Source organism: Ambystoma mexicanum, chromosome 12 (genome assembly GCF_040938575.1).
Source record: "Ambystoma mexicanum isolate Mex_15411 chromosome 12, UKY_AmexF1_1, whole genome shotgun sequence".
Taxonomy (NCBI): domain Eukaryota; kingdom Metazoa; phylum Chordata; class Amphibia; order Caudata; family Ambystomatidae; genus Ambystoma; species Ambystoma mexicanum.
Genome location: NC_090936.1, coordinates 121599006 through 121619341, shown reverse-complemented (window position 1 = coordinate 121619341; position 20336 = coordinate 121599006). Strand labels below are relative to the sequence as shown.

General features: G+C 45.4%; 1 protein-coding gene and 1 long non-coding RNA gene across 5 annotated transcripts in view; one reads left to right on the top strand and one right to left on the bottom strand.

Moving 5' to 3' along the window:
- The window catches only part of LOC138513358 (uncharacterized), a 455407-nt gene that overhangs the window by 151314 nt on the left and 283757 nt on the right, over positions 1 to 20336 (top strand). The gene's annotated exons all lie outside the window — the stretch shown is intronic.
- Positions 1 to 20336, bottom strand: part of LOC138513357 (patatin-like phospholipase domain-containing protein 2) — a 309262-nt gene that overhangs the window by 20374 nt on the left and 268552 nt on the right. Inside the window, exons 5-7 of one of the 2 annotated variants that reach the window (XM_069628137.1) lie at positions 18765 to 18825; positions 17110 to 17340; positions 4729 to 4861 (exon numbers count right to left, since the gene is read on the bottom strand). In XM_069628137.1, coding sequence (XP_069484238.1) covers positions 4729 to 4861; positions 17110 to 17340; positions 18765 to 18825 — 425 coding nt within the window. The remainder of the gene's footprint in view (positions 1 to 4728; positions 4862 to 17109; positions 17341 to 18764; positions 18826 to 20336) is intronic. The other variant, XM_069628138.1, reaches the window with a different exon arrangement.

The following is a 20336-nucleotide window of genomic DNA, read 5'->3' as shown; positions in this document are numbered from 1 at the left end:
AAGGAGCGTAACAGTTCAAGTGGTAGACATGTGTACAGGGTGAATCCGAGTGACGCGACCGTGGCTGATTTGGCCGCAGTACCAAAAGTTCGCACCCTTCTCATGCGAACATGTACTACGGGTTTAAAAATTGGTGACAAGGCAGGCGCTCTGTTGCCAGTCAAGTTTTCCTGCCTTAGCTTCTCCTCCAAACGCACGTTTTCATGACTCCAATCTTCAGGGAGGCTGTGTTTCTATGCTTTTTCAGGCGTGTCTTCATTTCCTTTTCAGGTGTGGCAAGTTAATTGACTAATGATTCTGGTATTTGCATTTTTTGCACTTAATTTTCCTTGCAGGTGGCTGGAAACAACTCCCTCCATAGCACAAATCTTCCCCTTGATGGGGGTAGGGGGTAAGCCATGGTTGTGGCTCTCCATTGTAAGGCATGATGGCCCTGCTGCTGCTGCCTTTGGAGACCGGGACTCCTGGAACAATGTTTAAAAATTGGTGACAAGGCAGGCGCTCTGTTGCCAGTCAAGTTTTCCTGCATTAGCTTCTCCAAACGCACGTTTTCATGACTCCAATCTTCAGTGTGGCTGTTTCTCTTTGATTTTTCAGGCATGTCTTCATTTCTTTTTCAGGTGTGGCAAGTTAATTGACATGAATGTATTCCAGGGGCTGGAGCGGGTGTCACCTGCAACCCCCGCTCACTATACTGTGAAGTACAGTGAGCGGGGTGTTGCGGGAACGCCCCCGCAGCCCCCATTTTTTTCATCTTTTTTATGGGTGTGCTGCGGGGGTGTCCCTCGCAACCCCCCGCTCACGATACCACACAGTATAATGAGCGGGGTGTTGCGGGGGACACCCCAGCAGTCTTTTTTTTATTATACTTACTTGCAATGCTACCACCAAAGGTACGAACTTTTGGTGTTCGAAACTTTGGTGGTAGCATTTTTAGAACTTTTGGTCATTACGACCATTTGTTCGCAGTAAAATCGACCTAATCGGACAGGGTAATTCATACTAAATGCAATAGGGAGAAAGTATTAGATATTGATATACGGTACAGAAAAACAGGAGCACAAACAAGTGCCAATGTTTATAGGTAGATAAGTGCTTATACAAGGATAGAAGCTGGATTGTTTTTTTAAGTGGAGCGGTTTGGGTGTTCTACAAGTGTCAAAAGTTGATGCTGCAAACTTGTTCAAGAAGTTTGCCAAGACATTGAATATTGAATACGGGGGTGTTCGCTCTCGGGAATGTTAGTCATTTATTTCCCATTTTTTGGAGGGGGCACGTAATCTGAACTGATCACATGAATCGTATCATTATGGCACTGGAAAGTGATCTGTTGGAAAGCACAGTGATTGGCCTAGCCAGAATGTGCATGGAGTCTCATCAAGGAGGCGGAGAAGGTTTACCATTGGTATGTGGAGGCCTTTCATTTCCCTCGTTTTTGTTAGGTGGAGGGATGAACGGGTCTCCAAGTGCAACAGTCTTGACCAGTTTGTCCTGGTTTTTGAAGGCGAATGCCAGGTCATTCTCCAGTACAAATGAATGGAGTGACCTTGACTAGGGTTGCTAAACCCAGTGTAGATTATGAAAAGGTCTGCAATCTTGCTTTCGAAAGATGTTATGCAATTCTTTTTTTAGAGGGCACCCTTAACCCCCAAATCACTACCATCTGAAGACAAACAAGAAACCCCTTTTTGCGCCTCTAAAACCCCCATATACTCCGTCCTTCTCACTCTAGTCTTTGACGGGCTCTCATGGGGAAGTCCACCCAGAGGCAGCAAGTGTGTCTGGGGCTGGAAGGACACCAAAACTCCTCAGGTCTTTGTCCTCCAGTGAGCCTGCTTAAATCCAGTTCTGACTGGGTACCTGGCTGTCCGCTTGGGACATCCACCAGCCAAAGATTGAATGTAGCATGCATGCGGATTGGCTGGGTTCCTGTAAATAAGGCAAGGGCGTTGATGCAGAAGCCAGAGTCCACCACTGGAAGATCCATTTCAAAGAAGGACACTTGCAGCAACCTCCAGCGTCCGCTAGAGCCGACTGAGTAACAACACTAGCTCCAGCCCTCTCTTCTGTGCGACATGGAAGATCCAGACTGGACAGACTCCTCCATTGGACTTGTGGGCATAACCAGTCTTGAGACCAGTTACATTTTCAGCCGGCTGCGACCTTCCAGGCCTGAAATCTCAGAATACCCTGGGACCTCTGGCACTGCTGCAGTGCATTGTCTCTTCAAGCGTGGTTCCATATGCAAACTTGTTGGCATCCGTCTGGGCCTCCAGAGACTTCATCCTGATCATAGAAGTCATCTCAACTAAGTCATGGACCGAGTGAAGGAAGAAAGTCTGCTGGGCGACAACCATCGCTGCAACAAAGCCTCTGCCGAGCCTCCACAAACTAGTACCAGGAAGATCATCTGCTGGGCATCCCTGTGACTGAGTCTGACCGTCTGCTCCCGCCAAACGTTCCTCCTCAAGCTACCAAGCCCAGAGACCCGAAACAGAGCTGTCGCCGTGCCTTGGGGATCCGCTGGTGACATCAGTCATTCACTGAATAAGGTAAGGTAGTGTCCTCCCTTCAAGTACTTAATCCATTGTGTTGCTGTTCGCTCTTCCTGAGGTTCCAAAGTCACACTGTGGTGAACGACCCAACCATGTTCTCCCAGGCCTCAGCACATCTGTCCTTGAGGCTAAAATCCTTCAGGTGGCCTACCTAGTCCCCTGTACCCTTTGAATCCAATCCATTACTTGCTACAAAGCATCTTCTGTGAACATGTAACTGACAGCGTCGGCCCTCCTTTGTTCTGCTGCCCACGGGTCACTGTTCCACCAGTGCCCTCATTTGACTTTTGAGATACTCACCCTCCAGATAGGGTTGGACTTCTGAGGTTTAGGCCTACACAAAGTTATTAACCTACCAGTATTGCTATTTAGTAAATGTTGGTCGATGAATGATTTGGCAACATGAAGCTACTCTTATATTTACCTGTTTCTCATCTAAAGGTCTACTACTGAATTGAGTCTTGCATCAGCAAATGTTTTACTGCATATGTGTATGAAACTTTCCTTACTTACCCGACTTTAAGTGATTTTAAGGTTGCATTAGAATATATAATAAACAACCGTATTTTTATGTAACTACAGTGCGTGTTTCCCTGTCTTTAAGTGTGCTCAAAGGTCTTTGTACTCACCCACAGCCCTCCTCCCTCCTAGACCAAGCCTTGCTGCTTGCCCAGAGCTATCAAACATTTGGAGTAGTTCAGGCCAAACCTAAGAGCCGTAGCCCTGTACCCCTAAGAGTGAGTCTTTTAAACCCTTACCACAGGTGGACTTTAGTAAAACTCCCCAACAATCATCCAATGTATTGTCCTTTGAACTCCCAGTGAGAGGGTTTACAAATAAGATCCTTGGTCTCAAAGGACAAGACACGACTATAGATGTGGTCCTGCACTCAGATTTCCACATATCCAACATTGTCGATATCTTAATTTGTCTCCATAGGGGATAGTACATAAAAGAAACATGCAGACAAGAAACTTTAGCATAATGAAGTGAAAATGAACGGTTTTAAAAACCAGGCGTGGCATAAACAAACAAAAAAAAAAGTCAAGAGTATCTGTTCCAACCATCTAACAGAACGCACCTAAAAAACATACAGGTCTTCAGGGGAAAGCCTCACTTTAGGATTGTGCTCAGAAATTTGAAGAGTGTTATTTTCTCAACAAATCGGATGTCAGTGTATATTGCAATTAAGGGATTTCTGGATGCAATTTTGGCCAAATTATGTTGAAACAAGGTGTTTTGCTCCGTTCAAAGCCTTGAATAATGCTAGATGAATTGTAATGTAAATGTATGTTTCTTCACTTATGTATTTATGTTGTAAAGTTGAATAATTCAGCTAGATCAACTAATAATTTTTTTTTAAAAGTGTTCTTTTGTGTGCATTTATACTGTCAGAATATTTCAAAAGTATTCGAAATGAGGGCTATTCCACACAGGACAAAGCTGTGCACCATTCTAGCCATGTATTTGGCAAAGCTCAATTCTGCAGGCAATTTAGGCTGCAAGTGGCCCAGAATTAGGGTTATAAGCCTGGCAGCACCAGAGTATGTGGCCCTAAGTACAAATTCACAATGGGCATCCTTTAAGCTTCGGAAGCAAAGCAAAATTCCAGCCAAAGATTGCATCATAGACTGCAGAATTGGGAGCTTCGACAGGGCAGAACCCTTTTTCAATTTTTAGTGCAGTGTGCCGCATGCGGATGAGCCAGCAATCCTATGCAAAAGGCAGATCTACAACTATCAAGAAGGGCGTACTGGGTATGAGACAGGATGCAGAACAATTTGGCTTGTAATGCCAGCCAATACCACTAAGCTTATGCCAGCATTCCAACCTTGATTGGCTCTGCCTGCACTTGCTTGGTGCTAATTGGTGATCCAGAGAACATGGTCTCAAATGCTAGATTCTTAAGTCCCCAGAAGCCGGCCATTAACTGTATCAAGTTGGATACCACCACATGCTCTGCTTCAAAAGCAGCCAATTCTAAACTGAAACGCCACAGGATGTACATGAAAACGAAGATAAATTGGCACTCAAGTTGGGAACTGTGGAGGAGTATGAATTTGATCTTAAAAGGTTTGGCTTTACTATTGGGTTGCCATTATAAGCAAATACAATACATTACAGTGGTATAGAGTAGCATACAGTAGTGTTTATTTATCAGCAACAATCTCACCTTAAGGCAACCGAATATGCAGACTCGACCGGAAGTGTATATGGCATAATCATGTAGGATGCCACACGCATGGGCAAAAGGTTTGTGAGCTGGGCATAGAGTCCACCTGGTTCTTCACATGCTTCCTGCAAAGCTGAAAAACACAAACGATCAACCTTTACAAAATTAACTGCCATGATCCAGCATTGAAGATTGAAACACCTTCACCAAAGAAAACTAAAATCATAAATAAGCAGACCTTATGCAGGACTAATTAGCTCCCCATTAATATTCTCCCATTTTACCTTCTGCATTACTTCAGAATCACTCACTAGTAATCAATACCACCACCTAGGCCAATAACAGAATGCCCAAGGGGCGGTCAGAGGCAGTAGGGCTGTTTAAGCAGCTGGTGCACTACAGATTATGTGCAACTTGAAAAGGTGTATAGTGTGGAATGTTAGAGGGTATGCAGGTTAGCGAGGGCTTTCCCTTAGTAACTTGCGTACCGTTCTAACTGTCATGAAGAGTGCATCTCTTTATTGCCAGGGTGCCATTGTGTCCTGTTGCTGAGCTGTAGGAAAGGAATGGTTATCCTGGACCCATGATATTTCCTTGTTAGTTGGTGTCGGATCTTTGGGAGTTCATAATACTCTGAAGAGTCAATTTTAACCACATTTGGCTTCCTGCAGCCTAGTAATCAGCTAGGTTTTGCTGGCCTTTTCAGGACAGCCATGTGGTCCTCCCGTTAGACACTACGCAGGTCAGATGATCAAATTATGTTCTTTACCTAATTTGTGCCTGCTGTCCTGCATGGCACTTATAACATTAAAATGATACGTTATGTCATTTAGCATGCAGGTTTGAGGGAATAATTTAGGCTAACACCAGAGATATCCAAAATCAAAATTATTAACTAGGATTTTGCATGCATCCTTGGACCAAATAAAATATTTAACGCAAAAAGCATGTAAGGACAACTTGTGATGTACAGCTTGGCTCCACGAGTTGCTAATCTAGGTCGCCCCACCTCTGGGTAAATATAAAAGGGACTCATGCATATCAATCCAGTCCAACAACGGGTGCTGTTCATGGTAAAGCCAGAGGCTTCTACACTTGTCAGAACAGCCAGTTACCGCCATACGTATGTGCCCCTGTAGAGCGATAACTTTTCTCCCACATTTGTCTGGAGGGACCTAGGCCCACCACTAACCTATTGATGTCACCCAAGAGACTAACAGCAGATCTCTGTTGCAGTCAGTTAAGAGGCTAGGGAAAAGCATCCCGGAGGTGAGAGATCGTAACCAGCTATGTGATCCTGGCCCTAGAGGTGGTATACAAGGTACTTCCTAGGGCCTGTAACCTTCCCTAGGTCATGCATTGTGTGGGCAGCAAAGCTCTCTGGCCAAATATCATCCCTTGCCCCTCCGAGAAGCACCTGGGTGACCAGATGTATCAGATTTGATTATATGGCCTACAGAGCGCAAAGAGAAAAACCCACCCAAAAAAACCACCAAACAGGAGGTTTCCTCTTTTGTTGAGGTAGTGCATGGCCATGGTGTTGTCTGCCATTATCAGAACATTTTTTCCCTGTACTGATGGCAGGAAAGCTTTCAGCGCTAGCCTGATCGCTCTCAGCTCTAAAAAGGTTGATGTGTAGTCTGGACTCCGATGGAGACCAACGGCCGGTGATGGTTAAGTCGTTGGCATGGGCTCCCCACCCGTGAGTGATGCGTCCGTGACTACTGTTATATCTGGCCATGGTTGCCAAAACGGTTCTCCTTTTAAGATGTTCTCCTGACAGGCCCACCACTGAAGGTCTCATGCTACTCTGTTCGGGATTTGTAGGGGCTCTGACATTCTTCCTGAGAATTGTGACCACTCTGTCCTTAGCGCCCACTGTAGAGATCTCATTCTCAGGCAAGCCTCTGGCACTAGAAAAATGCAGGATGCCATGAGGCCAAGCAACCTCAAAAAGTCAAAGTCTGGTAGACGCTGGGCATTTTGAAATCTGGTGACCTTCTGTAGAATATCTCAAGCCCTCACTTCTGCTGGCGAGGTTTTTCACAGGGATGTGTCCAGGACTGCTCCAATGAACTGGAGTTCATGTGATGGTATCATCTGTGACTTCTTTAAGTTGAGGGTGAAGCCCAGTTTGTGGAGGCAGTGGCAAACATAATCTAGATGGACCTGAGCTTGTTCCGGGGACACTGCTCTGATCAACCAGTCGTCCAGGTATGGGTAGACATGAATCCCTTCCCTCCTTAGACTTGCTGCCACGACCCCCATTAACTTGGTGAAGACCTTCGGGCGGATGTCAGCCCAAATGGTAGAACCTGAAATTGATAGCGGTGCTGCCAATGGCGAACCTCAGGTACGTCCTCTGCTTGTGATGGATTGGCACATGAAAGTAAGCATCCTGAAGGTCCACAGATACCAACCAATCCTGAAACTGGAGTGCCTGAAGGATCTGATAAAGGGCTACCATCTTGAACGTGTCCTTCCTGAGGAATTTGTTCAATTCTCGCAAGTCCAAGATGGGTCTCAATCCTGTGTCCTTCTTTGGTATTAGGAAGTAAGGGGGGAGTACCAACCCTTGTCCCTCTCCGCTATAGGTACTTGTTCTATGGCTCCTTTCTCTAGCAGGTCTGAAATCTCCTGCATATGGAGCGGGTCTGGAAACTTCAAAGAGTTGCTCCCCGGTGGATGACTGAGGAGTGTGTAGGAAAGGCAGACAGTAAACTTGGCCAACTGTTTCCCAATGCCCAAGCATCTGACGCAATAGCCTGCCATTCCGTCAGATGTCGAGTTAACCTGCCTCCTACTGGTGTTTTGTGTGGGGAGACCTCAGAGGGGTTTAGGAGCGGCTGACGCAGATGCTGAGCATAAAGCAGCACCTGCTGATGCGGACTTGGTACCTTTGACCCGTCCACCACAGATGAATCGTCTGACCCCTTTGAGCTGGCTGCCCTCTGCCTTTTCCGAATGTAGAGTAAAAACGAAAGGGCTACCCCCTCCAGGACGTACCTGTGGGGCGATTTGGAGTTTGACGAATTGCAGCCCCAAGGGATTTTGCTGCCGCCTTTGAGGTTTGCAATTTCTCCAAATTGTCATCAGCTTTCTTGCCAAATAGTGAGGTGCTGTCAAAGGGCATATTCAGAAGCCTGGCTTGTACATCAGGAGCAAAACCAGATTCTGCAACCAAGCAAATCTGCGGATTGTGGTACTCGCCGCCATGGCTCTGCTGATGCTGTCAGCAGAGTCGAGACCTGTTTGGAGGGACTCACATCGCATCCTTCCCATCCTTGATATTCAAGAATGCGTCTCGTTCCTCCCCTTCTGGGAGACTGTCCGCTGCCGATGAAGCGCACTCCCAAAGGGTGTGACGTAATCTCGCTAGCGTGCAAGTGGCATTAATAAACTTAAGTGCCATGCTGCATGCTGAAAAGATCTTTTTAGACATGGCATAAAATCTTTTGTCGTCTATATCTTGTGGTATAGTGGGGTATGCCGATTTACTACTGAACAACGTCACAGCCTGCACTACTAAACTCTGGGGTTGGATGTTTACTTAAGTATACAGGGTCTGGGGCCGACACTCTGTACTTCGCAGAGAGCTTTTTGTTTACTGCAGGTAGAACCTCCGGTGTTTCCCAATTTGCAGCTATTTTTTCTGCAATGTTGCATGAAAAGGAACTACAGGATCTTGTTGAGGTCCTTTATCTAAGAGGTCTGTCAAGTTATCTTGTTGGAAAGAGGGTGCAGGTGTTGCCCACCCCATAAACTCCATAATTCTTGCTATGAGGGCTCTAAGAAATTCTGCATGCTCTCCAGGTCTGCCTCTGAATTTGAATAATTTCTTATGCGCACCAGACAGATGACGGCATTCGGGCGCAGATGTCAACTAAAGAATTGAACATATCACTGTGGAAGCCTGAAGTAACCCTGAAGGAAGTAGGTTCATTTAAATAGGAAGGTTTTCAGTTCCTTTCTGAATCTTGCCAGAGTGGTACATGAGCGGATGCTACAAGGAAGCTGGTTCCACAGTTTAGGGCCAAACACGGAGAACCTTCTGTCACCTTTGGAAATGCGTTTTGTCTTCGGGACACAACAGAAGTTTATCTTCTGATCGGAGGTCTCTGGATGGGTAATAGTGGTGAATTCTGGTGTTATGGAAGAGGTATCTATGCCATGGCATCTTGTAAATATTCTTGAAGATCTCTTAATCTAACTTCCTCAGATATTAGCTCCTCTGGAATAGGAACTCTTGTAGTCTGTAAACCAAAAGGCCTCTCATTAACACAGTCTTCTCCATCATAGATGAACAAGTTACTTGCCAACTGTAACGTTCTTTCGACTGGTTGCTCCTCCCACATATTCCTCATCTTGTGATATTAGTTATCGCCAGCTTCGCTGCTTCGGAAAAGAAATTTCGGCAGAGGGCGCTGTGCTCTAGGTCATGGCGTCGACTGTCCCTCGACGGCCTCCGTTCCGTGTCGACATCACTGCTGGTATAAATAGCTCGAGCCGCTCCCATTGGCTTAAGTCTGTTTTTTGGAGGAAATACTCGTGGAACATCCGGGTTTACGCTGTGACTGATAGGCCCATCGTGAGAGGAAAGTGTAAGAAAACGCAAACTGTACTGCGGGGCAGGCTGGGCGAGTCGATGAGGAATACGTGGGAGGAACATCCAGTCGAAAGAACGTTACAGTTGGTAACTTGTTCTTCGAATGGATTGTGTCCTCCGCGTATTCCTCATCTTGTGATAGACTCCCATAGCAGTGATCAATTTGGAGGTGGGAGTGCTAGTTCTCGTTTTCATGGACGGAATGAAGTACCGCCCTGGCAAATAACCCCTCATTGCAGGAGGAGGCATCTAAGCAGTAATGCTTGATGAAGGTATGCATTGATGCCCATGTTGCAGCTGAGCAAATGTCTTTTGCAGGGACTCCCATCTTCATAGCCGCAGAAGTAGCCATTCCCCTAGTGGAGTGAGCACGTAGCCCATCCGGTGGGTCTTTTCCTGCTAATCTGTAGCATTCCAATATAGCCAATGATCCAGTGGGATATGGTTTGTTTTGTCACCGCTAACCCCAATTTACGACCTGTCTAACCCACAAAGAGTTGGTCATCTTGACGTAATTTTGCCATTCTTGAAATGTAAAAACTGAGGGCCCTCTTGGGGTCCAGTCTATGCAATCTCTCCTCTTTACCCAAATGAGGATAGAATGTTGGTAAAATAATTGTGACAAATGAAAGTCAGAAACTACTTCCGGTAAGAAAGATGCTTTAACTTTAAGAACTACCTTGTCCTTGTATAAGATGGTATATGGAGGTTTACATGAGAGCCTGTAGTTCACTAACCCGGCGGGCTGATGTTAATGCCACCAGGAGGATAGTTTAGTGTTAAAAGCCTCATTGGAAAGGAGTGGAGAGGTTCAAATGGTATACAAGTTAGGAATTTAAGAATTAAGTTTAAATCCCAAATTGGGACATGAAACTGTATTGTTGGATATACATTGGTAACTCCTTTCCAAAACTGTATGATTAATGGAATTTTAAAGTAAGAAACCTCTTCTGAGGAGCGCTTAAAAATAGACAGTGCAGCAAGATCTCCTTTAATTGTTCCGATCTGGAGCCCCAGATTGGCTAGATGTAACAGGAAAGAATGCACCATTGGGGTGCCACATTGAAAAGGGTCCACATCCCTATCTTTGCACCAGTTACTGAACTTGTTCCAACAACACCGGTACAAGGATTTCATTGCTGGCCTTCTGGCCGAAAGCAAAATCTCCATTACGTCATCCAGAAGATCCCCAATCCTTATATCTCAACCTCTTAGAAACCAGGCGTGTAGATGGAGTGTCTTGACCTCTGGATGGAGACCCCAACCTTCCTCTTGCGAGAGAAGATCCTCTCTTTGTGGAAGATGTATTGGAGGGCAGATGGACATGTCCAGAAGGTCCGGGTACCACGTCCTCCTGGCCCAGTCCGGGGCAATTAGGACCATGGCTTTCCTGAACTTTCTCAACCTCCTGATTACTTGAGGAATCACGGGGACTGGAGGAAACGCGCACATTAGGGGTGAAATCCCAGTCCACCACGAACGTGTCTCCTAGAGCTCCTCTCGGGGGAAATCCTCTTGAGCAATACTGATTGGACTTCCGGTTTACCGTGGTCACGAACAGATCCACTTGAGGGGTTCCACAAAGGGCGAAAATCTCCAGAAGGACTTCCTGAGCTAACTCCCACTGGTGGGAGACTGCTCTGCCTGCTCAGAGCGTCTGCCGCCGTGTTGAACTGCCGACAGAGATTCCTTCTCATATTGCCCAGAACCAGAGCTGCATTGCCTCTCTGCACAGACGCCTCCTCTTTCGTTGAGGTAATACATGGCCACTGTGTTGTCAGTCATTATCAGGACATTATTTCCCTTTACAGAGGGCAGGAAGGCCTTCAGCACCAGTCTGATTGCCCTCAGCTCCAATAGGTTGATGTGTAGTTTGGACTCAGATGCAGACCAACGTCCGCTGATTGTCAGATCGTTGGTGTGAGCTCCCCACCCCGTGAGTGAGGCGTCCGTCACTACCATTATCTCCGGCCATGGTTGCCAAAAAGATTCTCCCTCGAGGATGTTATCATTGCAAGCCCACCATAGTAGACCCTGAGCAACTGCACTCGGGACTTGCAGAAGATCTGACATATTCCCCGAGAATTGGGACCACTGAGTTCTGAGGGCCCATTGGCGGAATCTCATTCTCAGTCTGGCCTCTGGCACCAGGAAAATGCAGGATGCCATGAGGCCGAGCAACCTCAGAAAATCAAAGGCCGGCAGATGCTGAGCTTTCTGGAATTTTGTTACCATCTGCTGGATGTGGAGAGCTCTTACCTAGGGCGGCAAGGCTTTGCCCGAGGAAGTGTCCAAGACGGCTCCTATAAACTGGAGTTCTTGGGATGGTCTCATGTGGGACTTCTTGAAATTGAGGGAGAAGCCCAGGTTGTGGCGGAAGTGGCAGGTGATCGACAGATGTTCCTGAGCTTGTTCGGGAGAACGTGCTCTGATCAACCAGTCGTCCAGGTAGGGGTAGACGTGAATCCCCCCCCCCCTCCTGAGATTCGCTGCCACTACCGCCATCAGCTTGGTGAAAACCCTCGGAGCGGAGGTCAGCCCGAATGGCAGAACTCGAAACTGATAGTGAGAACCGCCAACTGCGATTCTGAGGTATTTTCTGTGCTTGGGATGGATTGGCACATGAAAATAAGCATCCTGAAGGTCCAATGATACCAGTCTTGGAGTTGGAGAGCCTGAAGGATCTGAGAAAGGGTTACCATCTTGAACTTGTCCTTCCTGAGGAACTTGTTCAATTTTCTTAAGTCCAAGATGGGTCTCAATCCTCCATGCTTCTTTGGGATGAGAAAATAAGGGGAGTACCAACCCTTGTTCCTCTCCGCTACAGGTACATGTTCTATTGCACCTTTCTCTAGCAGGGTTAAAATTTCCTGAAAAAGGAGCGGGTCTGGAATTTTGGTAGAGTTGGCTCCCGGTGGATGATCGTGAGGCCTTTTTAGGAAGGGAAGGCAGTAACCTTGAGCTACTGTTTCCAGTGCCCAAGCATCTGAAGTAATGCCCCGCCATTCTTTCAGATGCTGAGAGATTCTGCCTCCCACTGGTGTTTTGTATGATAAGACCTCAGAGTGATTTGGCGGCGGCTGCAGTAGCAGCTGAGGGCATAGATGCCGTTCCTAAGATGGCTTTGTAGTCTTTCCACGTCCACCACGAGTGACATTCCTTTTGTCCCTTTGAAAAGCCGGTCCTCTTCCTCTACCAACAGAAGTGTAGTATCGAAAAGGATGACCCCCCAGAAAAAAGCCCTAATAGGGTTTCTGAGGCTGTCGCATGGAGGCACTAAGGGATGAAGCTGCCGCTTTTGAAGTCTGTAGTTTTTCTAGGCTCTCATCAGCCTTACTACCAAACAGTCTCGAGCAATCAAAGGGCATGTTGAGAAGTCTGGTCTGCACATCTGGGGCAAACCCAAACTTCCTCAACCACGCAAATCTGTGTAGCACTATGCTTGATGCCATGAATCTGCTAATACTATCAGCAGTATCCAGTCCAAACTGGAGACATTCCCCCATTGCTTCCTTCCCGTCTGACTATATTCAGGAAGCCTTCCCTTTCCTCGCTTTCCGGAATATGTTCAGCCGGCGCCGAAATACATTCCCACAGGGTATGTGTGAACCTGCCCAGGGTACAGGTAACATTGGTTGATTTCAAGGCCATGCTACCTGAAGTAAAAACTTTACGAGCCCAAGCATCAACCTTCTTATCCTCCCTATCCGGAGGTATGGTTGGGTATGTTGTCTGTCTCGAAGTAGTAGCAGCCTGAATAACCAGACTTTCTGGAGTAGGGTGTCTATTCAGATACTCTGGATCAGAAGTAGAAGTTATATACTTCTCTGGAAGATTGCTGTCTACTGCAGCGATGTCATCAGGTTTTTTCCCAGTTCTTCAACTGTCCTTTGAAGCGCCCTATGGAAAGTGAGAACTGGATCTTTCTGGGGTCCTCTGACTATTATGTCTGTCATATCATCTTGCTCAAAAGTAGGTGAGGCTCTTCCCCCAACCCATATATTCCATCACCCTGTTCATCAAACTCCTGTACCCTGAGTCTGCATGCTCTGCAGGATCAGGTGCAGAAAACTCCAATTCAGGTGACGTGTCAATGCAACTAGCAGAATGTAGAGTTTTGCACAGGTCTCTCATTTTAGATTCAGGGTTTATAAGTTCCTCTGGAACCTGTCTAGTGCAATATGTTACTCCAAAAGGAGTGACATCTTCATCCAATTGAAGACATGTACCTAAAGAAATCTGACTTGGGTAAAGGTGTAAACCTTCTCTCTTCCTCCTGATTTTTTGTCGAAGGAATAGGTGTTTTCTTCAAAGGTGTCGAAGGAACCTTCGACACACTCAAAGTCTTTGATAAGGGTGTCGAAGATGGTATAGGCTTCGACGTTGAAGCTGTCGGCGCCGATGGCGTCAACGAAGTTGCACTCTTTTTTCGACAACTTCTGCTTTTTATGAGGGATCGGAGAGAATATTCGAGGATCTCTCGACGACTTGAGTTTTACAGGCTTCACCCATACTACTGGGTTTTACCGCGGTAGTTCCCAACTTCCCTGTGTCATCCAATGGAGCGACCGGGGTCTGACTCTTCTGAGGTTTCTTTGAGGGGGTCGAGGCCGCATTCTCAAAGACCTGCATCATTTTTCTTCTAAAATGTTCCCATTTTGTTGGGGAATCCGATTTTGTTGGACATCAAACCAATTCAGTCGATATATCGGATGACGACGATGGAGATCTGTCTCCTTTTTAGTTTTTTAGAAGACGAAGAAGATCGTCTCGATCTACTATGAGATCGGGATCTCTTCGAGTGTCTTTTATGACGTTCCGATTCCTTCAAATCGGACGTTTCTTTTTTTTTTTTTCGACGAGGCCTTCGAAGTGGCCTTTGACGCCTCCCGCCCCACCGCTAACTTACTTTTCCTCTCACGGAGGGCCTTCTCCGTCATCAACTGACAGGAGCCACAGTCGCCGGTTCGATGACCTAAACCCAGACACCAAAGACAGATACGGTGAGGATCAGTGATAGACATCTTCGACCCGCAGTCGATACACTTCTTAAACCCAATTTTGGGTGTAGAAGCGGTTGATGATGAAGACATTTTCGGACATAAAATCTCCAAGCGCGCCGTTCATGAGTGCAAAGCAATCGGAAAAACTGAACTGAAGCCAACAGGCGCGGTTCGAGCTATTTATACCAGCAGTGACGTAGACACGGAACGGAGCCCGTCGAGGGACAGTCAACGCCACGACATCTAGCACAGCGCCCTCTGTCGAATTTCTTTTTCAAAAGCAACCAAGCTGGTGATAACGAATATCACAAGATGAGGAATACGTGGGAGGACACAATCCATTCGAAAGAGGATAAAGCTGTGAAGTAGTCAGAGCGTGGTTAAGGGGTAAAACCCATTTCAAGAAAAGAGGGTGCCAAATTGGTCGACACTGCTTGGGATAGACTTGTAGTTGTCGATGTAGACGTCATAGGTCTCTACAAACTTACAACTGGCTTCAAAATACTCGAAAATTGCCTCTGTCGTTGAGAGAATCGGAATTCTACTCGGTGTCGTCGATATTGACGCCCTTTCGACGCATTGGACTGATCCTTCGACGCCCCTAGTGCCGATGGTGCAGTTGGGGCCTGATGCTTCGAGGGCCTCTTTCATCGGGGTCGACGACGGCGATGACACATTGTGTGTCAAAGGCACCTTCGACGATGTCGATGACAGTTTTATTTGAAGAATCCTGGTCTTTACTCGAGAGTTAATGACGCTCTCAAAGGTTTTTATTTGCTGGGTTCGACGACCCACAGTGTTTGTTTTTCGTGTCTTTCACCCGGGGTATCACCTCTAGGTATCTTCGAGGGGGACAAGGCCACGTTCTCGAAGACCCTAAGCATTTGTTTGCGAAATTCCTCCCACTTAGCCGGAGAGCTGCGTTTAGTGGGGCAGGTGACCCTTTCTGGAGAATTAGAGGATGAAGGAGATCTATGATGCCTCTTCTTAGAATGTCTCGATCTAGATGAGGGTTGAAAACCACTTTGAGATCTCGAGCGGGAATGTATTTTTCAATGGTGAGGAGATGAATGTCTCGACTCAGCCGAGGACAATTTCGAAGGGGTAGAGGATTTAACGGTCTTACCTTTTTCCAGCTTCTCCCTATGCTCCTTCAAGGCTTCCGCCGTCATGGACATACACTCCTCACATTCCAAACACTGGTGCTCTGATCCCAGCCACCACAAGAAGATCCTGTGACATCTGTTTTCCACAATCTCAACATTTTTTTTAAGCCCGATCGTAGCGTCGAAGTGGTCGAAGATGCCATCGTATGATGAAGATTTTCCGAAGAGTTTACTGAAGAACCGAGCGTTGCGTCTCCGAGGCTTACGAAGCGCGGAAAACCTTAACTGAGCAACGGACTCTGCGCGAGACAATACCTATGGTGATGTCGGTGCCGATAAGGTCTTCGAGGGACGTCGACGCGCAGCACCCTCTACTGTCAACATTTTTTCCGAGGCCAGCAAGCTGGAAGTGGATTTATCAAAGATAAGGAATAGGTGGGAGGACACAATCCATTTGAAAGTAGTGTTCTGGAACACTTTAAACCATACATCTACACAGGGTCCATCCTAGATCTAGAAACAGACTTCAGACTTTGTCCTTTAGAAGCATAGCCCTTCTGATTTCAGTTACTCCTTAACCGGAACAACGGTCTTCTGTAGATTGCTCGTCTGCTTCCTCTCCCACAAGAAGCCCCTATATGCCTTACTCTTGCACAATGCCCATTTAAAACTCAATAAAGAGGGAAACAATCAAGGAAATGTCTGTCTTGAGCCATCTGTTGACCCCTCAGCTGTTACACATCCATAAATTGGCAAACTGTTTTTCTGATACATAGTTACATCATTGATACTCCATTGCCTCTCCCTCCACACACAATCAGTCTGAAAGGAGACCTTGTTAAAAAAAAATTCAACGGCTCGGAAATTAAGTTGACCCAGAAACTCTCAAAACTTTGGCAAGAAAAGCCCTTCCTCAGGGAATGGGCAAGCTGTTGGAAAAACATATGTGAAACAAATCTTGTTAAACACATCATAAATTAAAGACAAACCTGGTACCACAGGAACCAAATGGCAATAAACACAAACAATGGGCAATTAATTGAACAAGATGGAATTGCTCCAGCAGAATTTGGAATTTAAAATAAGCTCCCAGGCTTGAATTTCTCTTTTAAAACTGTTTAAGCGTGGACATGTTTTACACAGCATTACAGCATAGTCAACAGTGGAGAAGACCCAGAGAATTTAAACTTTAGCTTCATGTCCTGCAGCAAAGAAAATACCTGGGAAGTCAACTCATCCATTACATGCGTTTTCTACTGTGCATGGAATGTATGCCCAATTCTAAGTGTTTTCTTTTCCAGAAGGGTCTGTTCTGCTGCTCATAGGCCAATCTAAAACCTAAAATACTTGGTATTCCCTGCTCCCACAGAACATGCCCCTTCAGAAGAAGACAATCCATCCTTACTGTAGGCTGCAAAGTTTGAATTCTCGTCCCATCTAAAAGAAACCTTCCACTACTGACCAACTAGAGAAGAATTGCAGAGCCACCTGCTTTGGCAGCATGCATCCACACTACCGGCCAAGGATGGGTGGTGTGCCCAGAAACAACATTTGCAAGCGTTATTTTAAGACCTACCGATTGAAAAATTAATGGTTAGTAGATACCCATCAGAGCAATCTATATATAATTATAAAGTCAACCCAAAGGACTCAAGTGTGGACATACCTTTACAAAGGCTAGGAGGTAGCTTCTCAGCTATCCTTTTATCCAAAGCCCACTGTGGTGTCCTTATGACCTGGTCCTTGAATGTGCTCATCCTTTTTTCAGTCTCGTCTTTGGTAATCCTGCTGTCTGAAAGTATTTTCTTGCAGTCTCCACCCGTGCAGCATCTTGGATTTGTTTTTTCAGATTCTACCAATGGTAAATCAACCTGAGGATCAGGCAAGCTCAGCAAATCTAAGTGGTTAATTGGAACAGTTAAGCTTGGAAAGATCAGATCTCACCCCCACTTTGACCAACAGCTTTAAATATCAGAGGGATACATCAAATCTCAGGATGCTGCAAACCGATCAAAAACCGGTAAATATCTGTAGGACGCACCAACATTCTAACCCAAGTAAATAATACAAAAACATCATCAGCTTAAGGACGGAAAGCATCAGAAGTGATCAGATTAGTGGAAAAGGAATTTTCTAGGGGTTAAACTGGAGATCTTGCAATAGTAGAAATATGTTAGTAATTTAATCCAAACAGAAGTAGAGCCACAGAAGTTCAGACCAGTGCGAAAAAAAAGGTTTTGCACAGATTGACTTGCATTCCTTTGCTCAAACTGGATGCATCGATGAAATAAGACGTGCCTGTTTGCAAGAGGAATGGAAGCCTATTATTCCAGTCCATTAGAAATCCTTCAGGATTATCCCAGACTATCCCGCGTGGAGGGTGAAATACAGTCCTTCCATATTTGCAGGTGCTCTGTACCATGGACAGATTTGAATATTGGTTGTGCCGACAAGACCAGCCCTACTGTGTGGTGTGCAGGACATCTATCTGCTTCAGGAAGACTACAATCTAGATAAACTAGGCAAACAATTGCACATTATAGGTAGGATTTGCATACAAAGCATGTTCACCTTCAAATGTAAAACATGCAGCCTTTTTTTTTATTTACTTTACATCAGGGTTCTGCAACATGCAGCTCCCACATTCCCTGCCATAGACTATGCTGGATAGGGCTGATGGGAGTTGTAGTCCACATCTTTAGAACCAAAGGTTGCAGACCCCTGTACATGCACAAAACAAGCATGCTTCATTTTCTTAAGCACAATTGCTATATACATTTTCTAGACGTACAGGTAAATCTCATCATTTGAAAGATAGGTTCATTAAACAAAATGGATGAAAATGTTATTTTCATTAGCCAAATTAAACAAAATATTTTAACTATGCCAGTAGGATAAATAGTTCATGTAGACGGATAAGGAATGGCGATCAACCTATCTGATGAGAAGTTCTCGTCTTCAGAATGCAATGAATGTGGCAGCACTATCCATCCGTCAATCTAGAAACTGACAAACAAATGGTATGAATGACCAGACCAGGGGCTGGACCGTACATAGTACAAAACTGGCTATTTAGAACCAAGTTTGTGGGCCTGAACTACATTGAGGAAAAATAATAAAGCTAAGTTGACTTGCCAAGCCCTACTGGCACACTGTGTAATGAGCAAGGACAAATGATTTGGTCATTCTGCAATACAAAATCCTCTATTCAGCTCCAGACCTTTCACTGGCTAACTGATGTACTTACTGGTTAGCTGCTAAAGCTATTGAACACATAAGCAACATTCCCAAAACAAAAAAAGAGAAAGGAGCAAAACGTACTGTTTTCTTTCAGGAATCTAAGTGTATCATTGTATCCCTGCTGACACATTTCTCCAAGCACCTGTGAACACAGTCATTAAAAGCTTGTTAACCATGGATTGCAACAAACACTCAAATAGAAAACAGAATAAAGGTAACTTAGTTCAATACTTGAGCTTATGTTTTACTAAATGATTGAAGAGATTTTGAGCCATTTAGATTTTTTAAATGGCTCAGTTTAAATAAGTGGGGTTGGTTAAACATGTACTACTTAAGCAATAAACCCAGAGCTAGGGGGGCATTGCCACTTCAGTTAATGCCCTGGGGCCCATAGTTACAGGCCTGAACAAACGACAGCCTTAAAGGAATGGTTCGGTCAAAAACTTTCTGTCCCTACGGGTCGGCCATGTGTTTTTAAGCCTAAGTCGCTCGATTTTAGAAAACTTTTCCTATGGACCTTACCAGAGTTTTCGTCCATTAAACGCACGCGAAAACAGGCATCAGGGAGCTGCTATTTTGTGATAATTCTATCACTTGCGCCATCGCCCTGGCTGACCTGCTTTTGCGGCACTAAATCATATCCCCCGCCTCTGAGCCTGACATTATCAAAACATTCATATTCCCTGCCTCTCTCCGTGACGTTACTGTGCTGCGTAGGCAAACGCTCCCAGTCGTCTTCTACGCGACTTCAGACAGAACCCGGAAACCAACACAGTTCAACTCACAACACAGCGCGCCACAATTCGGAATATGAATCAGTTTAAAATCAAACAGCAAGATTGTACATTTGGTAAAGTACATTTATTTTACATTAAATGTTTAGAGAATATTCAGCAATTGGCATATTAAATCGGAATTGACATTTTTTTCTTTGCTCTCGATCCGCAAATCCGCAAAAGTTTATCGCGATTCACGCACTGTTCCTTTATGGTACACAGGGTGTTGGTTTTCGTTAAAAGAAGCACTCTGGACGCACGGTGATCCGCAAGGCTGTTCCATCAACAAGGCACTAGGCCACCGTAAAGGTTGATATGTTGCTTCTAGCCGCTAGTACTGTGTAAGGGCATATGGGCCCTTGGCGATCGTCCCATAAAATGAAAACTTTGTGCAGTTGTTTACAAGAAGCTGCAGCTGGCGATTGAAACATCCATCGGCCGGGGTCTGGAACAGATGAGTCGCAGTAGGGTAGGATGTACCTGTTTTGAAAACAAAAATTGACATTAGTCTCACCAGCTGATCTTTATTACTATTATTCATTGTATTTATTAGGGCCGAGGTGAAACGATTTCCTTGCGAGGATAGTGCAATGGAGTATGTTCGGCTCTAAAAGCAATGCGAAAACTAACGAAATAAATCGAGGTAAACACAATCTAATGATTTTTTTAGCGTTGAACCACTGAGAAACGACTGTCTACATGCGTGTCGAATGGGCACATGCATGCCCATGTGCCCGATAAAAAGACGATCCCACAAATGTTATAATTGATCTTCATTCATTCATTAATTCTTCATTCCGGTGTAAAAGCGTCTAAAGAGTTACTTACATTATATTTGCCATTTCCATTGTGTCTCTGCGTAATGCAGTCCGTAAAT